Below are 17,882 nucleotides of genomic sequence, written 5' to 3'. Positions count from 1 at the left end.
CACATCCGCATAGGTCAACCTAAATTGCCCCATTAGTGCCACGCATGAATGGGAGAAGGACTACCTAGGGGGATGAGCGTGGTTCAGACGCTCGGTGTACGTGCTTGGCTGAGGGGCCAGTGGGGTGAAGCTACCAGCTCTTGGATTGCAAATGCATGCCTCTAAGTCTCTTCCTTCCCACATGTAATGGTACCACAGCATCATGGACACTCATGCATAGCAGAGCAGCTCCCCCGCTGCGATCTACTGAAAGTCAGCCCTTGACACAAGCTTTTGTCTCTGCTCCCCACTCCTTGCCCCTTGGGCACCAGGCAAGCCCCCATTCCTTCCTACGGCAGGTTCACCCTGGGTCTGTGCAGCAAAATGTCCAAGTCCTGCGCAGGCACCAGGCCCTTCCCCTTGCATGCCTATGCGGGGTCAGCCTGGGGAAACGCTTCTAAGTGATGCGTGGGCACCGAGACCCCCGTCTTTCATTGCTGAGGGAGGATGACATGCGGTCTGGGGGGAGCTATTGATTCAGCCCTTTGTGGTCAAAGCGTTATGGGCCCGGCCCAGCCTGGAGCACCAGTGCTTAGGAGGGACTGAGTGACCCCTGCACTGCTGTGGCTGTCTGCACTTTCCTTCTCTCTTCATGGACACCCACATGCCCAGGGGCTGAGCTGAGCTGAGCATCCAAGGGAGCTCCCTGGTGCTGCCAACCAGAGCAGCCTGAATGCACCAGCCCCATCTGATCCCTGAAGTGAAGCCAAGCCAGCCCGGCTGCAAGAGCAGGTGAGAAGCCCGGGGGCAGCCTGTGCCTTGCTTGGATGTGCGGCGGGGTCCCTAAGGACAGCTGGCTTTTATTTCCTTTCATTGCATTGCTGTTTTTCCCGCAGCTGGTCCAGCAGGGCGCGGGGCGGCGGGCAGGGAAGGAGGGGGAGTTGGGATGGGTCCAGCCCCAGAGCAGTGCAGCTCCAGCTCCGATGGAGCAGGGCCTGGGTAAGAAGCTGCAGATGGCAAAACCGTGTGGGGCACAAGTGCAGCCCTCTTCACGGCAGGCTGGTGGGGCCTGGCTCCAGGGAGGCTCCCGAGAGCAGCGAGCAGGGGCTGGGAAGTACTCGGCTGTTTTCCTGCCAGGCCTTGGGCTGAGTGGGGCTGAGCTGGGCCCTGGGCAGCAGCCCCCAGCCCTACAGGGAGGCACCCTGGAGCCTGGCTGAAGATTGTCACGGGAGTATGAAGTGGCCGGGCACAACCTGGCAGCCCAGCAGTGAAAGGGGCCCCGGGACCCAACGGAGGAGGCAACCCCACGGACCCATGAAGGCCCACGGGGAAGTGTCACATGCGGGGGCTGGCAGCATGGGGCATCTAGGACACGGGGAAGCAAACACGAGGGCAGGTCGGGGCAGGCAGGAGAACCAGCACCAGACCACGGTCTCCCACTACCAGTTGCCTGCCTTCCCTCCTCGGTCGGGGACACCACTCGGGTTGGTTCCTGGAGGTGACCACAGCAGCACGGTGTAAACACTGGGGGCAGTCCACAGATATTTTTCTTGTTTTGGCTTCTTTAGTCTTGGTACAATGGTGGTTTTAGCTGTGCAAGGGCAGGGAACAAAACCTTGGGCTTAGCACACGGGGAAATGCAATTTTTCAAATGACTTCTTTTGCAATCCTGGCTTCCCACTGGCATGGCAAGGCCTACACGTCTGTCAGGTCACCCTCAGGGTTTGTCAGGGGATAGCAAAGGACTCTCTGGCTCCTCCACCCCAGACACTTCCACTGTCCGTGGAAGACTGTATTTAAAGCAAGGTGTGGAGACATGCTTACGCTCAATGATGGCCTACGAGTCACTGTGACCGGGGGCAGGATGGAGGATGCAGCGAATGCCCGGCAGAGCTCGGTGACCCAGGGCTCTGGCCTGCAGCCGTCTTCCTGGGCATGAGCCTGGGCATGGGGGCAGGTTTTGTTCTGCTTTCCGATGTGGCGATGCTCTTGAGAGCAGACAGGCCTGCCAGTTTGCAATGGCAGGACCTTGCCACGGCAGTGGCTGCTGGTCCACACGCAGGTATCGGCTTCAGGAAGCACCCGTCAGTGGCCGTAGGAGTTTCTGGGGCAGAGGTGCTCAGCTTCCGTCGCTGCCCCTGAGGCCTGGTTGGGAACACGCCTGGCAGGGGTGCATGTGGGGGGTGACCTGGGGGCCTGATGTGGCCTGGCACCAGGGTGCAAGTCCCGGCCCCTCCCAGCTGTGCTCTGCACATCTGCCTCCTGGACAGCTCCCCAGGGCCCAGAAAAGCCCCAAGGGAGAGGCGGGAAAACCCCTGCTCAGTGCTGCCCCCAGGTGGCTGAACTGGGACACTGCAGCCAGGAGGTGCCCGGTGCTGCCCCCCTGTGGCTGAACTTGCAATTAGCTGCTGAATCAGCCGGGACTCAACCCATTGACCTTCCCAAGATGGCCGCCGCTAGGAGTCCAGTGGCAGGGTGCTGTCCCGCCCCTGGTGGCTACGCCATTGGCCCCTGAGACTTAAAGGTACCCGCTGACTGGCTCTCCGAGAAGGGCCCGACTCGAGTGGCGGAAGTTCCCGCACACAGCCCTTCCCAGCATGGCCGCCGCCGGGCGCCCAATGGCGGGCGTCGACCCGCCCCCTTAGGCCCTGCCCCTGCGCGCTCATTGGTTTTCGCCGCGCAGCGGCGCCCAGCGATTGGCTGGACGGGGGGAGGAGTGTGGCGGAAGCCGGGCGGGGCGGGCGAGGCTGGAGCGGGCATGGCCGCCGGCGCCGGGCTGGGCCCCGCGCTGCGGGCGGTTACCGAGCGCCTGCAACAGGCCGTGGCAAGGCGGCCACAGGTGCGCGCGGGGCCGGAGGCCATGGCCATGACCAGGGAGTCGGGGCATGACCATGGGGGGTGGGTTGACCATGACCACGGGGGGCCCCGTGACCATGACCACGACCATGACCTCCCTCGCAGGGCCTCCCCGCCGTGCAGCCGCGCCTCGTGGCCGTCAGCAAGACCAAGCCGGCGGAGATGGTGATCGAGGCCTACAACCACGGCCAGCGCAGCTTCGGGGAGAACTACGTGAGCGCCCCCTGCCCCGGCGGGCCCCTCCCCGGGCCGGCGCCGGGGCCACCAGCTCCGGGAGCCGTTTGCTCGTGGATGAGCTGGCCGCGGGCTGGGAGCTGGGGGGACCGGGAGCTCCACGGGCCTTGGGGCAAGGGCCCCAGAGCCCCCCGTCCGCGGGTGGCTTGTGTGAGCTGGGCACGGCCCCCCCGGTGCAGGGCGCAGGAGGGGCTGCATGAGCGTGACCCCGGGGACGCTGGTTGTGGGGGGGAGCGGGAGCCAGGCCCTGGTGCCGCTCTCGCGAGCGGCTGACTTGTCTTCTCTCAGGTGCAAGAGCTGCTGGAGAAGGCCTCCGACTCCAGGGTAAGTGCTGGCTTCTCCCTCCCTGTTTCTGTACCTTGCCCTGCTCTGACAGCCGGTCAGCAGGCTGCTCGCTGAACGCGGGTCTTCAGTGGAGGAGTGATTCGTGCTGGAACGAACGTCTTTTTGCAGACGCAAGCTGAGGTCGCCCCTAGGTTATCCCTGCTGCTTCTGCCTTCGGCAGGCCCTATTAGCGGTTCGGCATCAAAGCCAGTAGGGGAATGGGAGCGCAAATGGTCCCTACAACAGGAGACGCAAGTCTCGGTGCGTGAGGGAGGAGGGTGAGCGTCTGCTCTGGGCCTTTACAATCCCGTGTTTGTAACACGTCTTCTCTCCTGAGCCCCATTGCAGCGTTCCCCTCGCTCTGTCCATCCTGCCCCCCAAGAAGTGCCGAGTAGGAACGAAATTGGCTACGCGGCAGATACCTTCCTGCCATCCTATGTGGCTCAAACGGTGGGCTTAAGGGAATTGGCTTTTTTTCTTAGACAAACCAAGCGGCAACTGCTTCCTGGGTGGGGAGGAGACTGTCGTCGTTCTCGGCTAACTCTTCCTCTCTGTTCTCAGATTCTGTCCTTGTGTCCAGAGATTAAATGGCATTTTATAGGGCACCTGCAGAAACAGAACGTCAACAAATTGATTGGTAAGCTTCATGCATATGGCCTTCAGAGCACAAGGGTTTCCAGTGTTAAAACAAGTGCAGCGGGTGCTATGAACCCGTTAGTACTGTTAAGAGAATACAGCCGGCCCTGGGGAAAGGGGACTCAGCAAAACGCTTCTGGCAGTATGGGGCATCTGCAGCTTTAGGGCTGTGCATGACATTGAAATCTTGCTTTTTTCCCCCCCTCTCCCTGCACTTTGGCAACTTGCATTTCTGCTCCACTGGGGCAGTTCATTGTAATGAAGCAGCAGCCACTTGGCTTTTGCAGGGCATCCCATTCTCAACATACTGTACAATGCCAGCCACTCCTCAGAGCCCTATTTAATGGGGAGCACACTGAGGTTAGGAGGCTGTAACCTGCCAGAACCACGGTTGGGATGTGGAAGAGGTCTCCTGTGAGCTCACCAGCTAGTGCCAGATGGGAAGGGCATGTCCAGGCACAGTTGTTACGTGCTTGTGCCAAAAGAAGTGTCCTTATTGCCTTCTCTCCTCAGCTGTCCCCAACCTGTTCATGCTGGAAACGGTCGACTCGATGAAACTAGCAGACAGAGTGAACAACTCGTGGCAAAAGAAAGGGTTTGCACACAGGCTAAAAGTCATGGTGCAAGTTAACACCAGTGGAGAAGACAGTAAGTGCCTGGACACTGGGTCTGACTGATGGGGTTAGGGTGATGTGGGGCTGAATGCTTAGCCTGGGATAGATTGGCTTGTGTGTTTAAGGAGACCCTCTAATATAGAGTTGAAATTCAGCTTTGTCCTGGTGTTTTGAAAGCAAGGCAGGAATGTGTCTTGCCAATCTGAATAGCCCAGTTACAGCTATGTTAATGATAATTCAGGGGCTGAGTTAAATGCTTGAGGAGGAACAGGGGTTTGGCTTTGTGTGCTGGCTTCACATCAGTTTATTCTGTTTCTGGGGTTGTCCTGGCTCCAGCCATCCAAGAAACAAGGTACTTTGTTTCGAGCACCATCAAAGCCTGTGAAGCCACAAGGGCAGATGAGTTGGCCCAGTCGAAATAGAGCCATTGTCTAGAGCAGGGGAGGGCAATTATGTTGGGTAGAAGGCCGCTTACTGAGTTTTGGCGAGTCATCGAGGGCTGCATGACAGGCAGCCCAGGGCAGATTAATTCATTTTCTAAATTTTTTAGGGGCCCCGTGGGCCGAATAAAATGGCCTGGCGGGTTGCATCCAGCCCCCATGCCGCATCTTGCGCACCCCTGGTCTAGAGAGACGGGAACATATGTTGGGTCATGTCTTCACTTAAAAGTGTTGTCAGTGCCAGTGTGGCACTTGGGATGTAGATGCTTCCTTGCCCAACACGCAGGGCAGAAAAGCCCTGGCTGTCACTGGTATAACCTGTCCTATCCGTTTTGGTACAAGTTTGAGTTGGCCCCTTGGGAGCTTTGCAATTATAGTAACACTGGCAAAACTGCAGTGTGAATATCTATCTAGTTAGTCTATCTGGAATTACAGAAGCCAGCAGAAAAACTAAGTTAAGCAGAAATGTTACCATTTTCAAACTCATTTTTCTTTAAACATAAGCAGGTCTTGTGATGTGGACCTTCTAGGCACTGCTTCATTAGCTGGGGGGAGCAGCAGGGGCTGTCTGGCCTAAGTGCCTTGTGCCAAGGGAGAGACTCAAGTGACCTGGTGCTCTGAACATGCCAGAGTGCTTGGCTTGTGGCTACCCAGCCACCTCACGTTCCACAGCAGTTGTACAGCCATCGAGCTATATGTCATATAGTCTGACATATGGCTGCAGGCCTATGAAATCTTAGGGAGGTCAGAGAAGGGGCTGAGCTGAAACAAAAGGAGAAGCCTTCTCTGTGGCCTGGATAAGGGCAATGTCTATAGCCGAAGCCAGCCGCGTGTGTGTGCGCCATTTCATTCTTGGGTGTGTACCTTCTTTCTAAGGTAAGCATGGCCTTCCACCTGGAGAGACTGTGCCAACTGTGGAGCATGTCATCGAGAAGTGCCCAGGCCTTGAATTCGTGGGTCTGATGACAATTGGCAGCATTGGGCATGACCTCAACAAGGGACCCAATCCGGACTTCCAGGTGTGGCTTACTGTGAGCAGTCCTATGGCCAGTTCTCAGATTCACTGGAAGTCTGGCAGGCACCACTGACTGGGGCAGGGATTTGGCCCTTGATGCACTGATCCAAGCTATTGCTTGTAAGAAATAGAGGTAAATATGTGCAATCTGTTTTAAAGCGGCCAAGGGAAACTTCAGCTTTTAAGAATCAAACTGCTTGGGGTTACTGTGTCTTCAGAGTGCATGGTGCATGGTTGCTGTTGCCTCTGTGATGGGTAAAGGATATTCTTCCCATTCTATAAAGCAAGGGACCTAGAGGTGCTTAGAGCGCCTGAGGGCACTGGTATCTGCAGAGTTTGGCATAAGAGTTTAGAGGTTTCTCTCTCCCAGTCTGGTGTTGCCTGGCCTTGTGATGTCACTTTGCAGCAAATGTTTGCAGTCAAGGTACACAGCCTGGGCTCAGTCTTTGGGAATGCTGGTACACTATCCTAGAGGTGCAAATGTTTTAGGCTTTTAGTGACAATTGTAGGTGTCTGATTCACTAGTACAGAGGGCTTGTAAGTCACACCTTGTCACGGGGCTTCTCTGTGATCCCTCCTGTCTTCTGGAGTTTGTAGCTAAGAAATACACAGCAACCCATCTGGCCAAGCCTGATGCGGTTCTGCCTCCTGGTGACCTTCCAGCCACGGCTTTCCTTTGCCTGAGGCTTGGTTAGTATAAGGCTGCCAACCCCTCCTTTGACCCAGCTGGCCTGTCAGACTGATGTGACTCTCATTTGAAAGGATGCCTTGTGAATCTGTGCATTGTCTGTAGTGTGTCTTGTAGAAGAAGACAGATGTAACCCCCCCCCCCCCCAAAACCATTAGGTAAGTTAGAACAAACAAAAGCCCTTGAGCAAGGACCATGCAAGGAAGGAAGGAAAACTGTGGAAGGAAACTTCAGAGAGGCAAAAAGAGAGGGTTCCATGAAAACGGGTCAGCACAGCTATCATGCAGCCTCCAATCTGCCCCTCTTGCCTTTCTTCTGCCAGGTGCTGCTGTCGTTGCGACAGGAAGTGTGTGAGAAGCTAAATATCTCCATTGACAAAGTTGAGCTGAGCATGGGAATGTCCACAGATTTCCAGCATGCGGTAAGTCTGGGGTCTTCTAGCCTCATCAGATCTACGGTGGCATTCATCCCAGGCACACTGCCCTCCTGTCACCTGTCTATGAGGGGGATGGCGATCAAGCAGCCGGGCTGTGTACACCTGTACCGTAGTCCTGTATTGAGATTTGCCCCTAAATTGACCATATGGTTGCTTTAATGTCTCATCTTGCTACCTTGTTTGCCACAGCTGGTACAAAACCAAGGATTGCATTAGGGCTTCTGAGTCCTGGATCTGTAAGGGACACAGCTGCTATCTGTTTAGGGTATGTTTATAGCTACTAGCATTACAGTCTGAATATCAGACACCTAAAAGCAGCTACCTCACCTGTCCCAGTGGTGGGCACCTTCATGCTGAGTATTGCTGTAGTAAAAGATCAGAGGGGTTCTTGAAAAAATCCAGTGGGGGTGAGCAGGTGTATGGGGAAGGACGTTTTTCATAGCCCATACCTGAGCTGCGTTACTGACTATGCTAACAGCCGTGGGAGGGGCAGTGTTGCACTGAATGGTGTCTGAGGACTGTGTTCTTCCCTCTCCTCAATACAGATTGAGGTTGGATCTACCAATGTCCGGATTGGAAGCACAATTTTTGGGGAGCGAGACTACTCCAAGAAACCAGCCAAGGACTCAACCCTTGCTGAAGCTAAAAATAAAATGGAGACCTTGGCTGTGCAGGATCATTAAGTGGAAAGAAACAATGATCTTGAGCAGTGGACAGTTCCTGGGACACTTAACTATGCACTTTGACCTCCCTCTGTGTTGACAGCTTGTCATGCTGGTGAGAGATCCCTGGTAATAGAACAGAGGTCGTACAGGCCTCCTAATTGTAACAATTTATTGTGTCTTCAGTAGAAACTGGATTTTTACCAGCAAGTAACCAGAAAATTTGTGATTGCGAAGTGACTTTAGTATCGTAGCTACTTCAGGCTCATTAACAACACTGACTTCTGAATATATCAGATAAGCTGCTGATTCACAGCAGTGAGGTATAATCAGCAAGGCACATCTCCTGCGGAATTTGTGATTTTTTTTCTGTTTCTAATATCGGGAGTGGTTCACCACACTGACCACTGTTTGCTTTTGGCAAGCATTTAACTTTGTCAGAGGCCTCTCTAAATATGTCTTCACCTTGGGTAAGAAGTTACGCAGCTCCGTAGCTGCTACATACGTAGATTGAACCTACTTTGTGGAGACATCCCTGACACTAGCAGTAGTGAGTGAGGCTGAAAGTACATCCCCTCTGATTAGAGGGGGTGTAATGAATGGCTGAGGATGGTTAAGGAGCACAGGTGCTAGTATACATTAATAGCACGAGGGTTTTGACACACAGATGGAAAGGATGAGCCTCTTGTCTAGCGGGGAAGATGGCGTTTGTCCTCCCTTGGCTGACATTTGCTAATTTTGATCCTTGGCGACACACCTCTGTCTTTCAGGATGCTTTCAAGCCTTTGCTTCTTTCCCCCAGTGCAGTGTTTATTGTGAGTTACTTGCAAGCTGCCCAGTAATTCTTGGTTAGAGCAGGGGCCCCACCCTGCCTTCAACTTGCCCTGTGACCCTGGGCAAATGTTCTAACCGGTGGTGCCTCAGTTGTCCCATCTGTAAAATGAGGGTATTGCTGACCTACCTCACATGGAGGGGACTGTGAGGCTTGCTTGTGAAGTCCTGGAAGCCCTCAGAAGAAAGTGGGTGCAGGGATTGCAGTCTTTTCCCGTTGTATCCAGACACTACTACATGCAACACTTTTATTTTATTTTTTTTATTCTCACTGATACCAGCACCTAATTGTTTTTAAATTGGCCCTGGGCTCTGCTACTTCTGAAATGGCGGAGGAGGCAGCTTTCCCTTCAAAGCAGCTGTTTCCTTGAGGCTTGAATACAAATGGATGTCCCACGCTCAGCACACTTGCACTGACAGAGTTTACAGCAGTTCTGTTTTTTAACTCGCAGTCCAACAGTCTACTTCAGGTCCTTGTCTGCAGCTAGGATGAGGAGACGCTAGTCGCCAGTATAAATATGCTTCTGCTCTCCAGGCTTCTGTCTGCGTGCGCATGTCTGGTTCAATCTAGCCATGGGTTTTGTTTTCTGAATGTAACTGAAAAAAGCAAGCTCTTTAAACCAACTTATCATGCTACCTAGTTTTTAAAACGAAGCGTGATCTGAGCCGCTGTAGTTGGAGCTGCATAGTATGGTGTTTCATAGTACGTTAATAAGTGGTGAATTTGAATGCCATCTGTGCCAACTCCAGAGCTCTATTAAAGATGTTATTTTTATGTTACGGTGTTGTGAATGATTGAGGGAGTGAGACACAGTTCTGGTTTGTTTTGGGAGGGGGTGGCTTGAAAGGCAGCTGAAGCCAAATGGATTCAGGGGGCTTCTTGACTGGAGGGGAAATAAATGAGGACTGGCGCTGTAGAAAATGGAAACCAACAAGGCAATTTTCCGGCAAGGCCTCTGGATGGCAGTGTCCCCCAGTCCTGGAGAGCTCCACTAGCCAATATTGGCTCTGGGAGACTGATGCATAATTACTGCCAGACAAATAATTGGCTTTAATTCTAGGTCTGTGGCCACACAGAACAATTAGTTTTATGTCAGGCAAAACATTTTGATGTAAAAACAAAGGGTTTTGAAATGCCTAAAACAAGATGTCTCGGGAAGCTTTTGTTGGGTGTTTTTAAATGAAACACTCATCCCTTATTTGCAATGGGTTCTTAATGTTTTCCCCTCTTTGCCTAAATGCGACCCAGACTTGCTAATAGTTGCTGTTATTCTAAAATAGCTTTCCATGGCAAAGCAACAGGTTGTTTTTTTTCTTCCAGCCAATGCTTCTTTTTTTATCATGCAGCTGAAATATAATTGTGGCCGCGCAGGTATATGGAAGGAAGTAACCCTCCAGCGGAAAGACCCTCTTTATGCAACAGAGCTTAAGCAAAAGCAAGGGAAACCAAGGGCATGGTAGAGCATTAATGAGTGCCCTGGCTACATGTGGTGTAGAGGAAGCATGGCTGTGGCTACCGAGGGTCAAGTGAGCCAGCGCAAGTAGCTATGAAGTGATTTCCTGCCCCTGCCTGTTCACCCTTTTCTACTCTGATCCCTGCGACAATGACAGATGTGGCTCGTTTGCACAGTTCATGCACCAAAATGAGCTGTTGTCTTGGGTCTGCTGTGCAGCACCAGGGAATGGGAGTGTAGTATGAGGGGGCTTAGAAAAGTTTTCGCTCTTCATACCTCAGGTTCCCATAACCCACTTGCCTACTACGCCTGCCTTCCGTTTCTCTCTAGCATTCTGCACTTATTCCCTGAATGCTTGCAAGGCTTAGAGGCAACAGATGACAGAGTCGGGAAGGTAAGGACACGCTCACAAAACAGCAGGGCAGGGAAGGGGCGGCTTTGTGTGTTTAGCATGTGCAGGGCTTTGAGTTCTGGAGAGTCTGGATTTTGTAGGACTGGCTGGTGGCAGAGCTGCGGGTGGGTCTCACAGTTGGTCCAGTGGATGTGCAGCTCCTTTTCCAGTCGCTGATCTCAGCGTAGCATTGAGGGTAGCCTAGATGGAGGAACTTGGACAGCATGAGCAGAAGTTAAGGGCCAGCATGAGAAAACCCTATAGGGGAAGTATTTTGCTGTGCTTCTATTTCCTAGCCGTGCACCCTTGCATTAGCTTTGCCCTGATGTACTTTTTCTCGTGTGTGTGTGAACTTTGCACTGGTGTAATGTGTTCTTGACCATCATAGAGACTTCTGTGCCTCCCAAGTACAGCAGGTAGGACCACTGTGATCCTCTTGCCCCCTCTATGCCTTGATGTAGACAGCAGTTTTCTCTCAAGCGGGTGTTTAGTCCCTTGAGCCCTGTCAGTAAAAGTGCCAAGCCTAGGGAAGTGTTGGTGATGTTAGACACCTGTCTGCAGTGAACTGGGCTGGGACCCACCCACTCCTTTTGCATAGGTCACCCAACAGATGGGAATTTCTGGACACTCGAGTGGAGCCAGCAACCTGGAGATGAAAAGCTGCCTTTCCTGGTAATGAACCCCCAGGCCCTTCACGCTCACACCCAACACAAGCTTTATTTACACCTTTTAAAACAAAAGCACTTGGCCTGTTTGCTGAAGCAGCAGTATTCTCCTTCCCTGCTCCTTGAGTCAGTGTTACTGTCAATATTTGCCTTGCAAGAACAAACTCATCCCAGTGCACTGAGGTTTAGGCTTGAAGCAAGGTGCATTATTTATCTGAGGTATCCACGTTGTAGTTGTGTTGGTCTAGCAGCAAAAGGAATCAGAAGTTGTGGTAGAGGTGATATCTTTTATTAGACCAAATTTTTTTGCAAAAATATAGTTGGTCTAATAAAAGCTATCACCTCTGCCATGACTTCTGATTCCTTTTACCTATCCCGGGCGGTGGGCGGAAACTCCTAGCTTAACAGGAAAGCACAGGCCATTTCGTGGTTTTCTCTGTGATGGTCCTCCTTCATTTCCAAGGTATCTCCAGCTTGTGCATCAGTCTTGGATCCTGTTAGAATTAGCCGTGCAACATCGAAGAATACCTCCAGCTCTTGAGAGAGCTGGGCTGTGCCCCTGGTCAGCCTTGCTGTACAAACTGACCCTCTTCCTGCTTTCCAGAGTAGCCTGTGAGCGTAGTGCAGCAGCAGGATGTAGACTGGGGGTGCGCAAAATAAGGCCCACCAGGCCATTCTATCCGGCCTGCAGGGCCCCTAAAAAAATTAGAAAATTTAAAATTTATCTGCTCCTGGCTGCCTATCATGCGGCCCTCCATGGCTTGCCAAAACCCAGTAAGCGGCCCTCTGCCCAAAATAATTGCCCATCCCTGATGTAAACCCTGCATCTGCTGAGAGAGAATTGTTCTAAGTGGGGTTGGGCCACATCTGGAGTGGACTGGGCCCCTTCCAAAAGGAATAAAAATGTGGATGAGCCTAGGCTGGAGCCATGTACTTCTCTCATAGCACTTGGTGAGGAGGGGCTGTGTGCTAAGGCAGTGCTCGGATAAACATCAGCACTAACTGAGCCACTTTCTCCCCTACAGGCAACTTTTGAAACCACAGAATTTGTCAGGCTTGAAATTTTTCAGGAAGAATCTAGTCTCTCCAAATATGGCACACGCGTTCTCTCTCTCCTCCCCCAAACCAAGCCTAACACTTTTTCAGATGCTATCTTATGTGTTGCAAAGGACTTGGATTCAAGTTTAGCTTTTTTGCCAGTTGACAAAATAAAATCCACTCTTGATCCTATTCAATTTAGTGCAGAGAAGGGCTTTGGCCCCGAATCCAGCTTTGGAAGGTGTGGGCCTGCTGGGTGGGGAAAGACTTGGATAAGCATGGAAGTTATCTGTTTCCGATTGACCTGGGTTTGAATGGGGTACTTGGGTAGCGTGTTGTCAAAGAAAAGCAAGCACATAGCATGTTCAAAGGGGAGGAAGGACAGCCTATTGGACAGGGTGCTGGATTGAGGCACAAGAGACCTCTGTGCCGTATCTGTTTTGGCTTCAGGCTGCTTGTGGCAAGTCACAGTCTGGATTGTAAACCTAGCCACAGGACAAGAGTGATTGCACCAGTTTGCCCCATGCTGTGTCTGGTCCTAGCGCTATGCATGGGCAACCCTCTAGGCCTGGCCCTCCTGGCATTGGAGGGTGCCGGAGTGCAGGGTTAGACTGCTGCGAGAACAGCGCTGGCTGTTTCCTTGTGACTGCCACTAAAAGGAGTTTTTGAGGCCACTCTGCTGAGCCTTCCTGATTCTAGGATTTTTTCTGTCTTTGTCACGGTGGCGTTTGCATTTGCTCTGTGATCAGAAACACCTGGGGGTTGTGGAAGCTTTCACAACCCCTGTCTGTGCACTATCAGGACTTCTGCAAGCACACAGACTGTGTCCAGTCCCTCACTGGTCTGACTAGCGGCCTCCACAGCCTAGCCGTTGCTTGTTTGCCATCCTGTGATGGGTTTTGCTCTGTCCTGGGGCTAGCATGTGCTAATCTCTGCGTGTGATTCTAGGGTCCAGTACAAACTTCATCAGAACAAGCCCTGGGTTATGGCACTCCAAAGCTTGGCTCTCAAGGACCAACATCCTGCAGTCAAGGTGTGCAGTAGGGATCTACAGCTCCATCCTTTGAGACGGCTTAAAAGAGAGCAGGCTTGTGCTTCAATAAGGGGCTGCAATTTGTCCTTTGTCAGGGCTGAGGGCTGCCCTGCAGGATGTTTCTCCTCTGGAGAGTAGCACGAGCAAGCTGCAGTAGGAGGGAAGGACATTCAATGTGGAGGAAGCACTAGCCTTGACGGCTCATTGTGCACGTGCATCAGGATCTCTGCAGAGAGCTCCTAAAACTCAGTTAACCATAGGATGCTTTTCATTCTGCTCGTCTAGAAGGGCGGTGCTGCAGCTGAGGCCTTTGAGGCTTGGGTTTTGCTTCCTGCTCCACCAAAGACTTCCCTTGTAACCTCGGGCAAGTTCCTCAATGTCTCCTGACCTTGGTTCCCCCCCGGTACAAAATGCATTGCTTCATGTAACTGGTGGATTTGGAGGGTAGATTCAGATGCATGTGGCAGGTGGTCAGCGCTGTGAAAAGACTGAGGTTGTGTCCTGCTGGAGGGGAAGTTCCCGGGAAGCTCCCGTTGTCTGGTCTTACTGCAGTTCAAACCCAGTCTGCAAGGCCAAGATGCTTGGATGCAGCCCTTCTGGTGGTCTGGTGGGGTGCCCACCTGTGGGCCAACGTAACGCTCTTGCTCCAGACCTGTCCTTTCACCTGTTTTGTGCTCTCAGGGACACCCTGAAAGTGCCTGGCAGGAAGGGGCAGGAGGAAATTCCCACTTGCATACAAGAGGGCTAGAGCCTATTGCAGATTTCAGAACTGGGAGACTTGTGTACCTCTTGGCTCTCGGGTTTCTCTTGCAATAGCCAACGTCAAAGAGGCTTTTACTGACCAAGAGCAAGAGGAATTTGGAGTCTCCTGCTCTGACTAACTGAACCCAGAGTGCTTTAGAGAGCTGGGATGGGAGCGGCAGAGCGATTTATGATTCTGCCAATGCCCAGAACCTAATACTACTGTAGCATCAAGTGAATTACCTTGTCCTGCGGGGGAGTAATTAGAATGGATCAGATTTGCTGTTCCTCTGGAAAGAGGTTAGAGGGGCTTGGAAGTAGCTGAAAGAACCTGGGCTACGTGGAGCTGAACTCGTGCGGGAAGTGTCGCTTGACCTGTTCTCATGTAGCGGTGATGGGCCTGAGTGTTTCACATTTGTTGTTGCTTTGGGCAAGGGTTTGCCTGTTTAAGGAGGTAATTTTTTAGGAGGACCATGTACCGTGGCATGACTCTGCTCCCCCACTGGCACTGCCAGTCCTGACCAACATCCTCCTATCCCGGGCTCGAGCGCCTTGCCAAGTTCACTCCTGTCCGCTCAGGAGGAATGCACAAATTAATGCCAGGGTTTTCTAGGGCTGCTTCTAACTATGATTGTAGATGCACCACTTTTAAAAAGAGAAGAAAGAGGGGTACCAATTGTGGCTTGGACTCAGCTCAGAGCAGCTCGCAATAAGTAGAGGGTAGGCTGCCTCTTTCCTCCCCATTTGGCTCCCTGGGGGGAAGAGAAGTGAAACGGGTCATTAAGGCAGTGCAGAATAATCAGTGGGTGAGAGTCAACTCCTAAATGGCAAGGCCACCCACAGCTGCTCATCAAGCTACAGGCAATGCATACGCCTCTGTTTGTCTCCTTGAGTTTCCTTAATGCTAGCGCGTACAGTAATAACCAAGTACTGTATTGAGCCATTTCCCCGGTCTGACATACCACTGTTGTACCCCAGTTCCCATTTGGTGGTGGGCACAGTCAGGATTGGTGACGGCTTGAATTTACCAGCATCTTCACAGCAGAAAAGGCTGCCTCTCGTACATGCTGCTGCTGCGTGCGGTGCTCAGTGCCACTGATTTCAATGGGATGGTGTGAGGTAGCATCTGGAGGATCAAGCAGTAATTGGACAAGTGTTTGCAGGATATGACTCGGGTTTTTCTGTTCTGGTTGCTTTTTAAATCCCGGGGGTTCCTTTCATCTCCAGGCACGTAGCTCAGAAATAAAGGCTCTTCCCTGTGTTACTGACACCACCTCTGACTACTTGGAGTTATGTTTCTACACCCAAAGGTCTACATTTTCCAAAAATAGGCCATGATTTTTGTGGAGCCAAATTAACGTCTGAAGGGGACTGATTACAGTGCAGAGCACCTGCTCACGGCAAAGGTGGTTCTGGTGGGAATGAAGATCTCTGTTCATTTTGAAAAGGTTGGCCCTGGATTTTGTCATGACTGATGCTCTGTGTTTACTGTCTGGGTCTCATTAGCCTGGGTACTGGAATCAAAGGCAATTTCCTGTTGCTCATTTAGTTGTGCTTGCAGGATCTCTGAGCTGCAGCATTTGAGCTTCACGCCCCGCAGGGGTGTGTGGCTGTGTTTAAAAACAACTGTTTCTAATGGAGGCTGATAAAAAGATTTGCGGTAACACTTCTGGGGGTCTCGGTGTTTCCAATAAGCGCGCTTTAATCATGTGCATATGGTCATGTTCCTCTACAGAAGACACTCCCTGGATAAGACGGCTTAGAGTGCTGGGCATGGCTCCCTGCAGCTAGAGGCTCCAGTCCCAGCAGACCAACTTCCCAAGCAGAAAAGCCAGGTCCATGCCACTTCCTCTGCAGGAGTTTTGGAGATGAAACTTTAGAAGTAGAGGTGCTGTCTGACTGCAGTCCGGCTGGCAGAGAGGCTTTTCCAGCAGCAGGCACACCGCGGCATGGAATTTGCCCCTGTGAGGTGCAAAATAACCCCTCCTCTCTCCTCCAAGTTGTTGGTCTGTTAGTTTCTAAGGGGGGTTGAAGAGGCAGGTGGACAACCCCTGCTCTTTGGAGCTAGAATTATTTAGTAGGGGCTGGAAGCAGACCAGAGGAACGTGTTAGGGGGCCCTTCTGGGTGCAGCTTACCCTAGGCAGCCCTAAGGGTGTGGGTTAACTGGGAGCCCTCTTCTAGAGCAGATATTCTCTCCCCAGCTCTGCTTCTCCCTCTGAACAACTTCACCGGAGATGCCGAGTTTCTGGGGTTGCCCCGACCCATTTCGGTCGAGCCGGGTAGGTTTGCTTTCTGTTCCACCTACGGTTCCCAGGAGCAGCTTTGCTCTAGCCACATTCCTCATAGATGGCTCCTCCTGTCTGAGGGCCTCCATGCCAGTAAGAAGCTGAAGTGACAGTCCTCAGTGAGGGAGATCGGTATTGCGTCCATTTTACAGATAGGGAAACGAAGGCCGGAAGGGATGAGAGACCACCTGTTTGTGCTCCCAAAGTGAAAATGTTTGGAGACTTGTGCTGCTGTCAGCTTTCTCTCCCCTCCACTTCTGCAGTGAGCAGCTCTTTATGGGGCTGAGGGCAGAGCTCTATTTATTTAAAGAAAAGAACACATTTCTCGCCCCTTGGGGAAGTATTTATTGATCCTGGCAGACATGTTCTCTTGTCCTTCCCTGGCCCTCTCCCTCTGCTCCCTCAGGCTGGGGCTCCTCCCAAATTCATCCTGTCCTTTTGATGCCTTTTTAGTTGAAAGTCCAGCGAGCCGTGTCTGCAGAGGACAAGCCCTGTACACCGAGAGGGCCGAGGGAGGGGAAATGCCAAAGGCAGGGTCCGGCCGCCTTTCTGAGGGAGGGGGAGCGGAAAACAATATTGAACTTAGCGTGAAAACCACCGAAGCAAACAGACCGGAAAGGCAGAAGGGAAGAGCCTCGCAGGCCGCACGGGGGCTAGGGGGGAAGTGAAGAGACGGTCCCTGAAATGAAGGATGATGGTTGGCACAGGGGTGGGCGCCCCTCACCTGTCACGTGCTGGCACTGGGCGACTCTGCTGTCCCAGCGCAGCAGACCAAATGAAGCACTGGCACAGTGATGGGTGCACGGTGCAAACCTTTGTAGCCAGACTAAAATAGTTGAACGGTTAAAAGTGCGTTTTGGTCTAGGATTGCCCCCGACCCATCCCAGTGGAGCCAGGTCGGTTTGCCTTCTGTTCTAGCCAGGCTCCCAGGAGCAGCTTTGCTCTAGCCACGTTCTTCCCAGATGGCTCCTCCTGTCCGAGGGCCTCCGTGCCAGTAAGAATTTAGAACGGCTCAGGGCGGTGCATCCATATTGCGTCCATTGCACAGGTACGGAAGCTCAGGCTGGAAGGGACCCCTGAAGCACAGCGGTCACTTGACAGGTTGTTATATTTACATGGGTACCTACACGTGTATACACGTGTATATGTATATATGTATACATACATGCATACACACACACACTTGTACATACACGTGTGTACATAGACGTTCAGACACGTGCGCCTGCACACACACACTTATATATCTATACACACACACACACTCATACATACACATGCTTAGACATACACACCCCCCCATACATATACACACATGCTCAGACACGCGGCTGCACACACACTTGTACATACAAATGCTTAGATGTACACCCCCCCCATACATAAATACACATGCTCAGACACATGGCTGCACACATGTACTTGTACATACACATATATATCTCTACACACACTGGTACATACCCATGCTTAGACGTACACCGCCCCCCATACATACACACACGTGCTCAGACGTGTGGCTGCACACACACACTGGTACATACACATATATATCTATA

At 52.2% G+C, this 17,882-nt stretch overlaps 1 protein-coding gene across 1 annotated transcript; it reads left to right on the top strand.

Annotated features, from left to right (window-relative positions):
* Positions 1–2,719: 2,719 nt before the first annotated feature.
* PROSC (proline synthetase cotranscribed homolog (bacterial)) lies at positions 2,720–9,495 on the top strand. The gene is made up of 8 exons (XM_019546112.1): positions 2,720–2,818; positions 2,941–3,048; positions 3,358–3,393; positions 3,955–4,030; positions 4,543–4,677; positions 5,960–6,102; positions 7,109–7,207; positions 7,768–9,495. The coding sequence occupies exons 1-8, from the start codon at positions 2,738–2,740 to the stop codon at positions 7,903–7,905; spliced, it is 816 nt and encodes a 271-aa protein (XP_019401657.1). The 5' UTR covers positions 2,720–2,737; the 3' UTR covers positions 7,906–9,495.
* Positions 9,496–17,882: the final 8,387 nt, after the last annotated feature.

Source organism: Crocodylus porosus, unplaced genomic scaffold (genome assembly GCF_001723895.1).
Source record: "Crocodylus porosus isolate Cpor-Errol unplaced genomic scaffold, CroPor_comp1, whole genome shotgun sequence".
NCBI lineage: Eukaryota > Metazoa > Chordata > Crocodylia > Crocodylidae > Crocodylus > Crocodylus porosus.
This window is presented reverse-complemented; position numbering and strand designations above follow the sequence as displayed.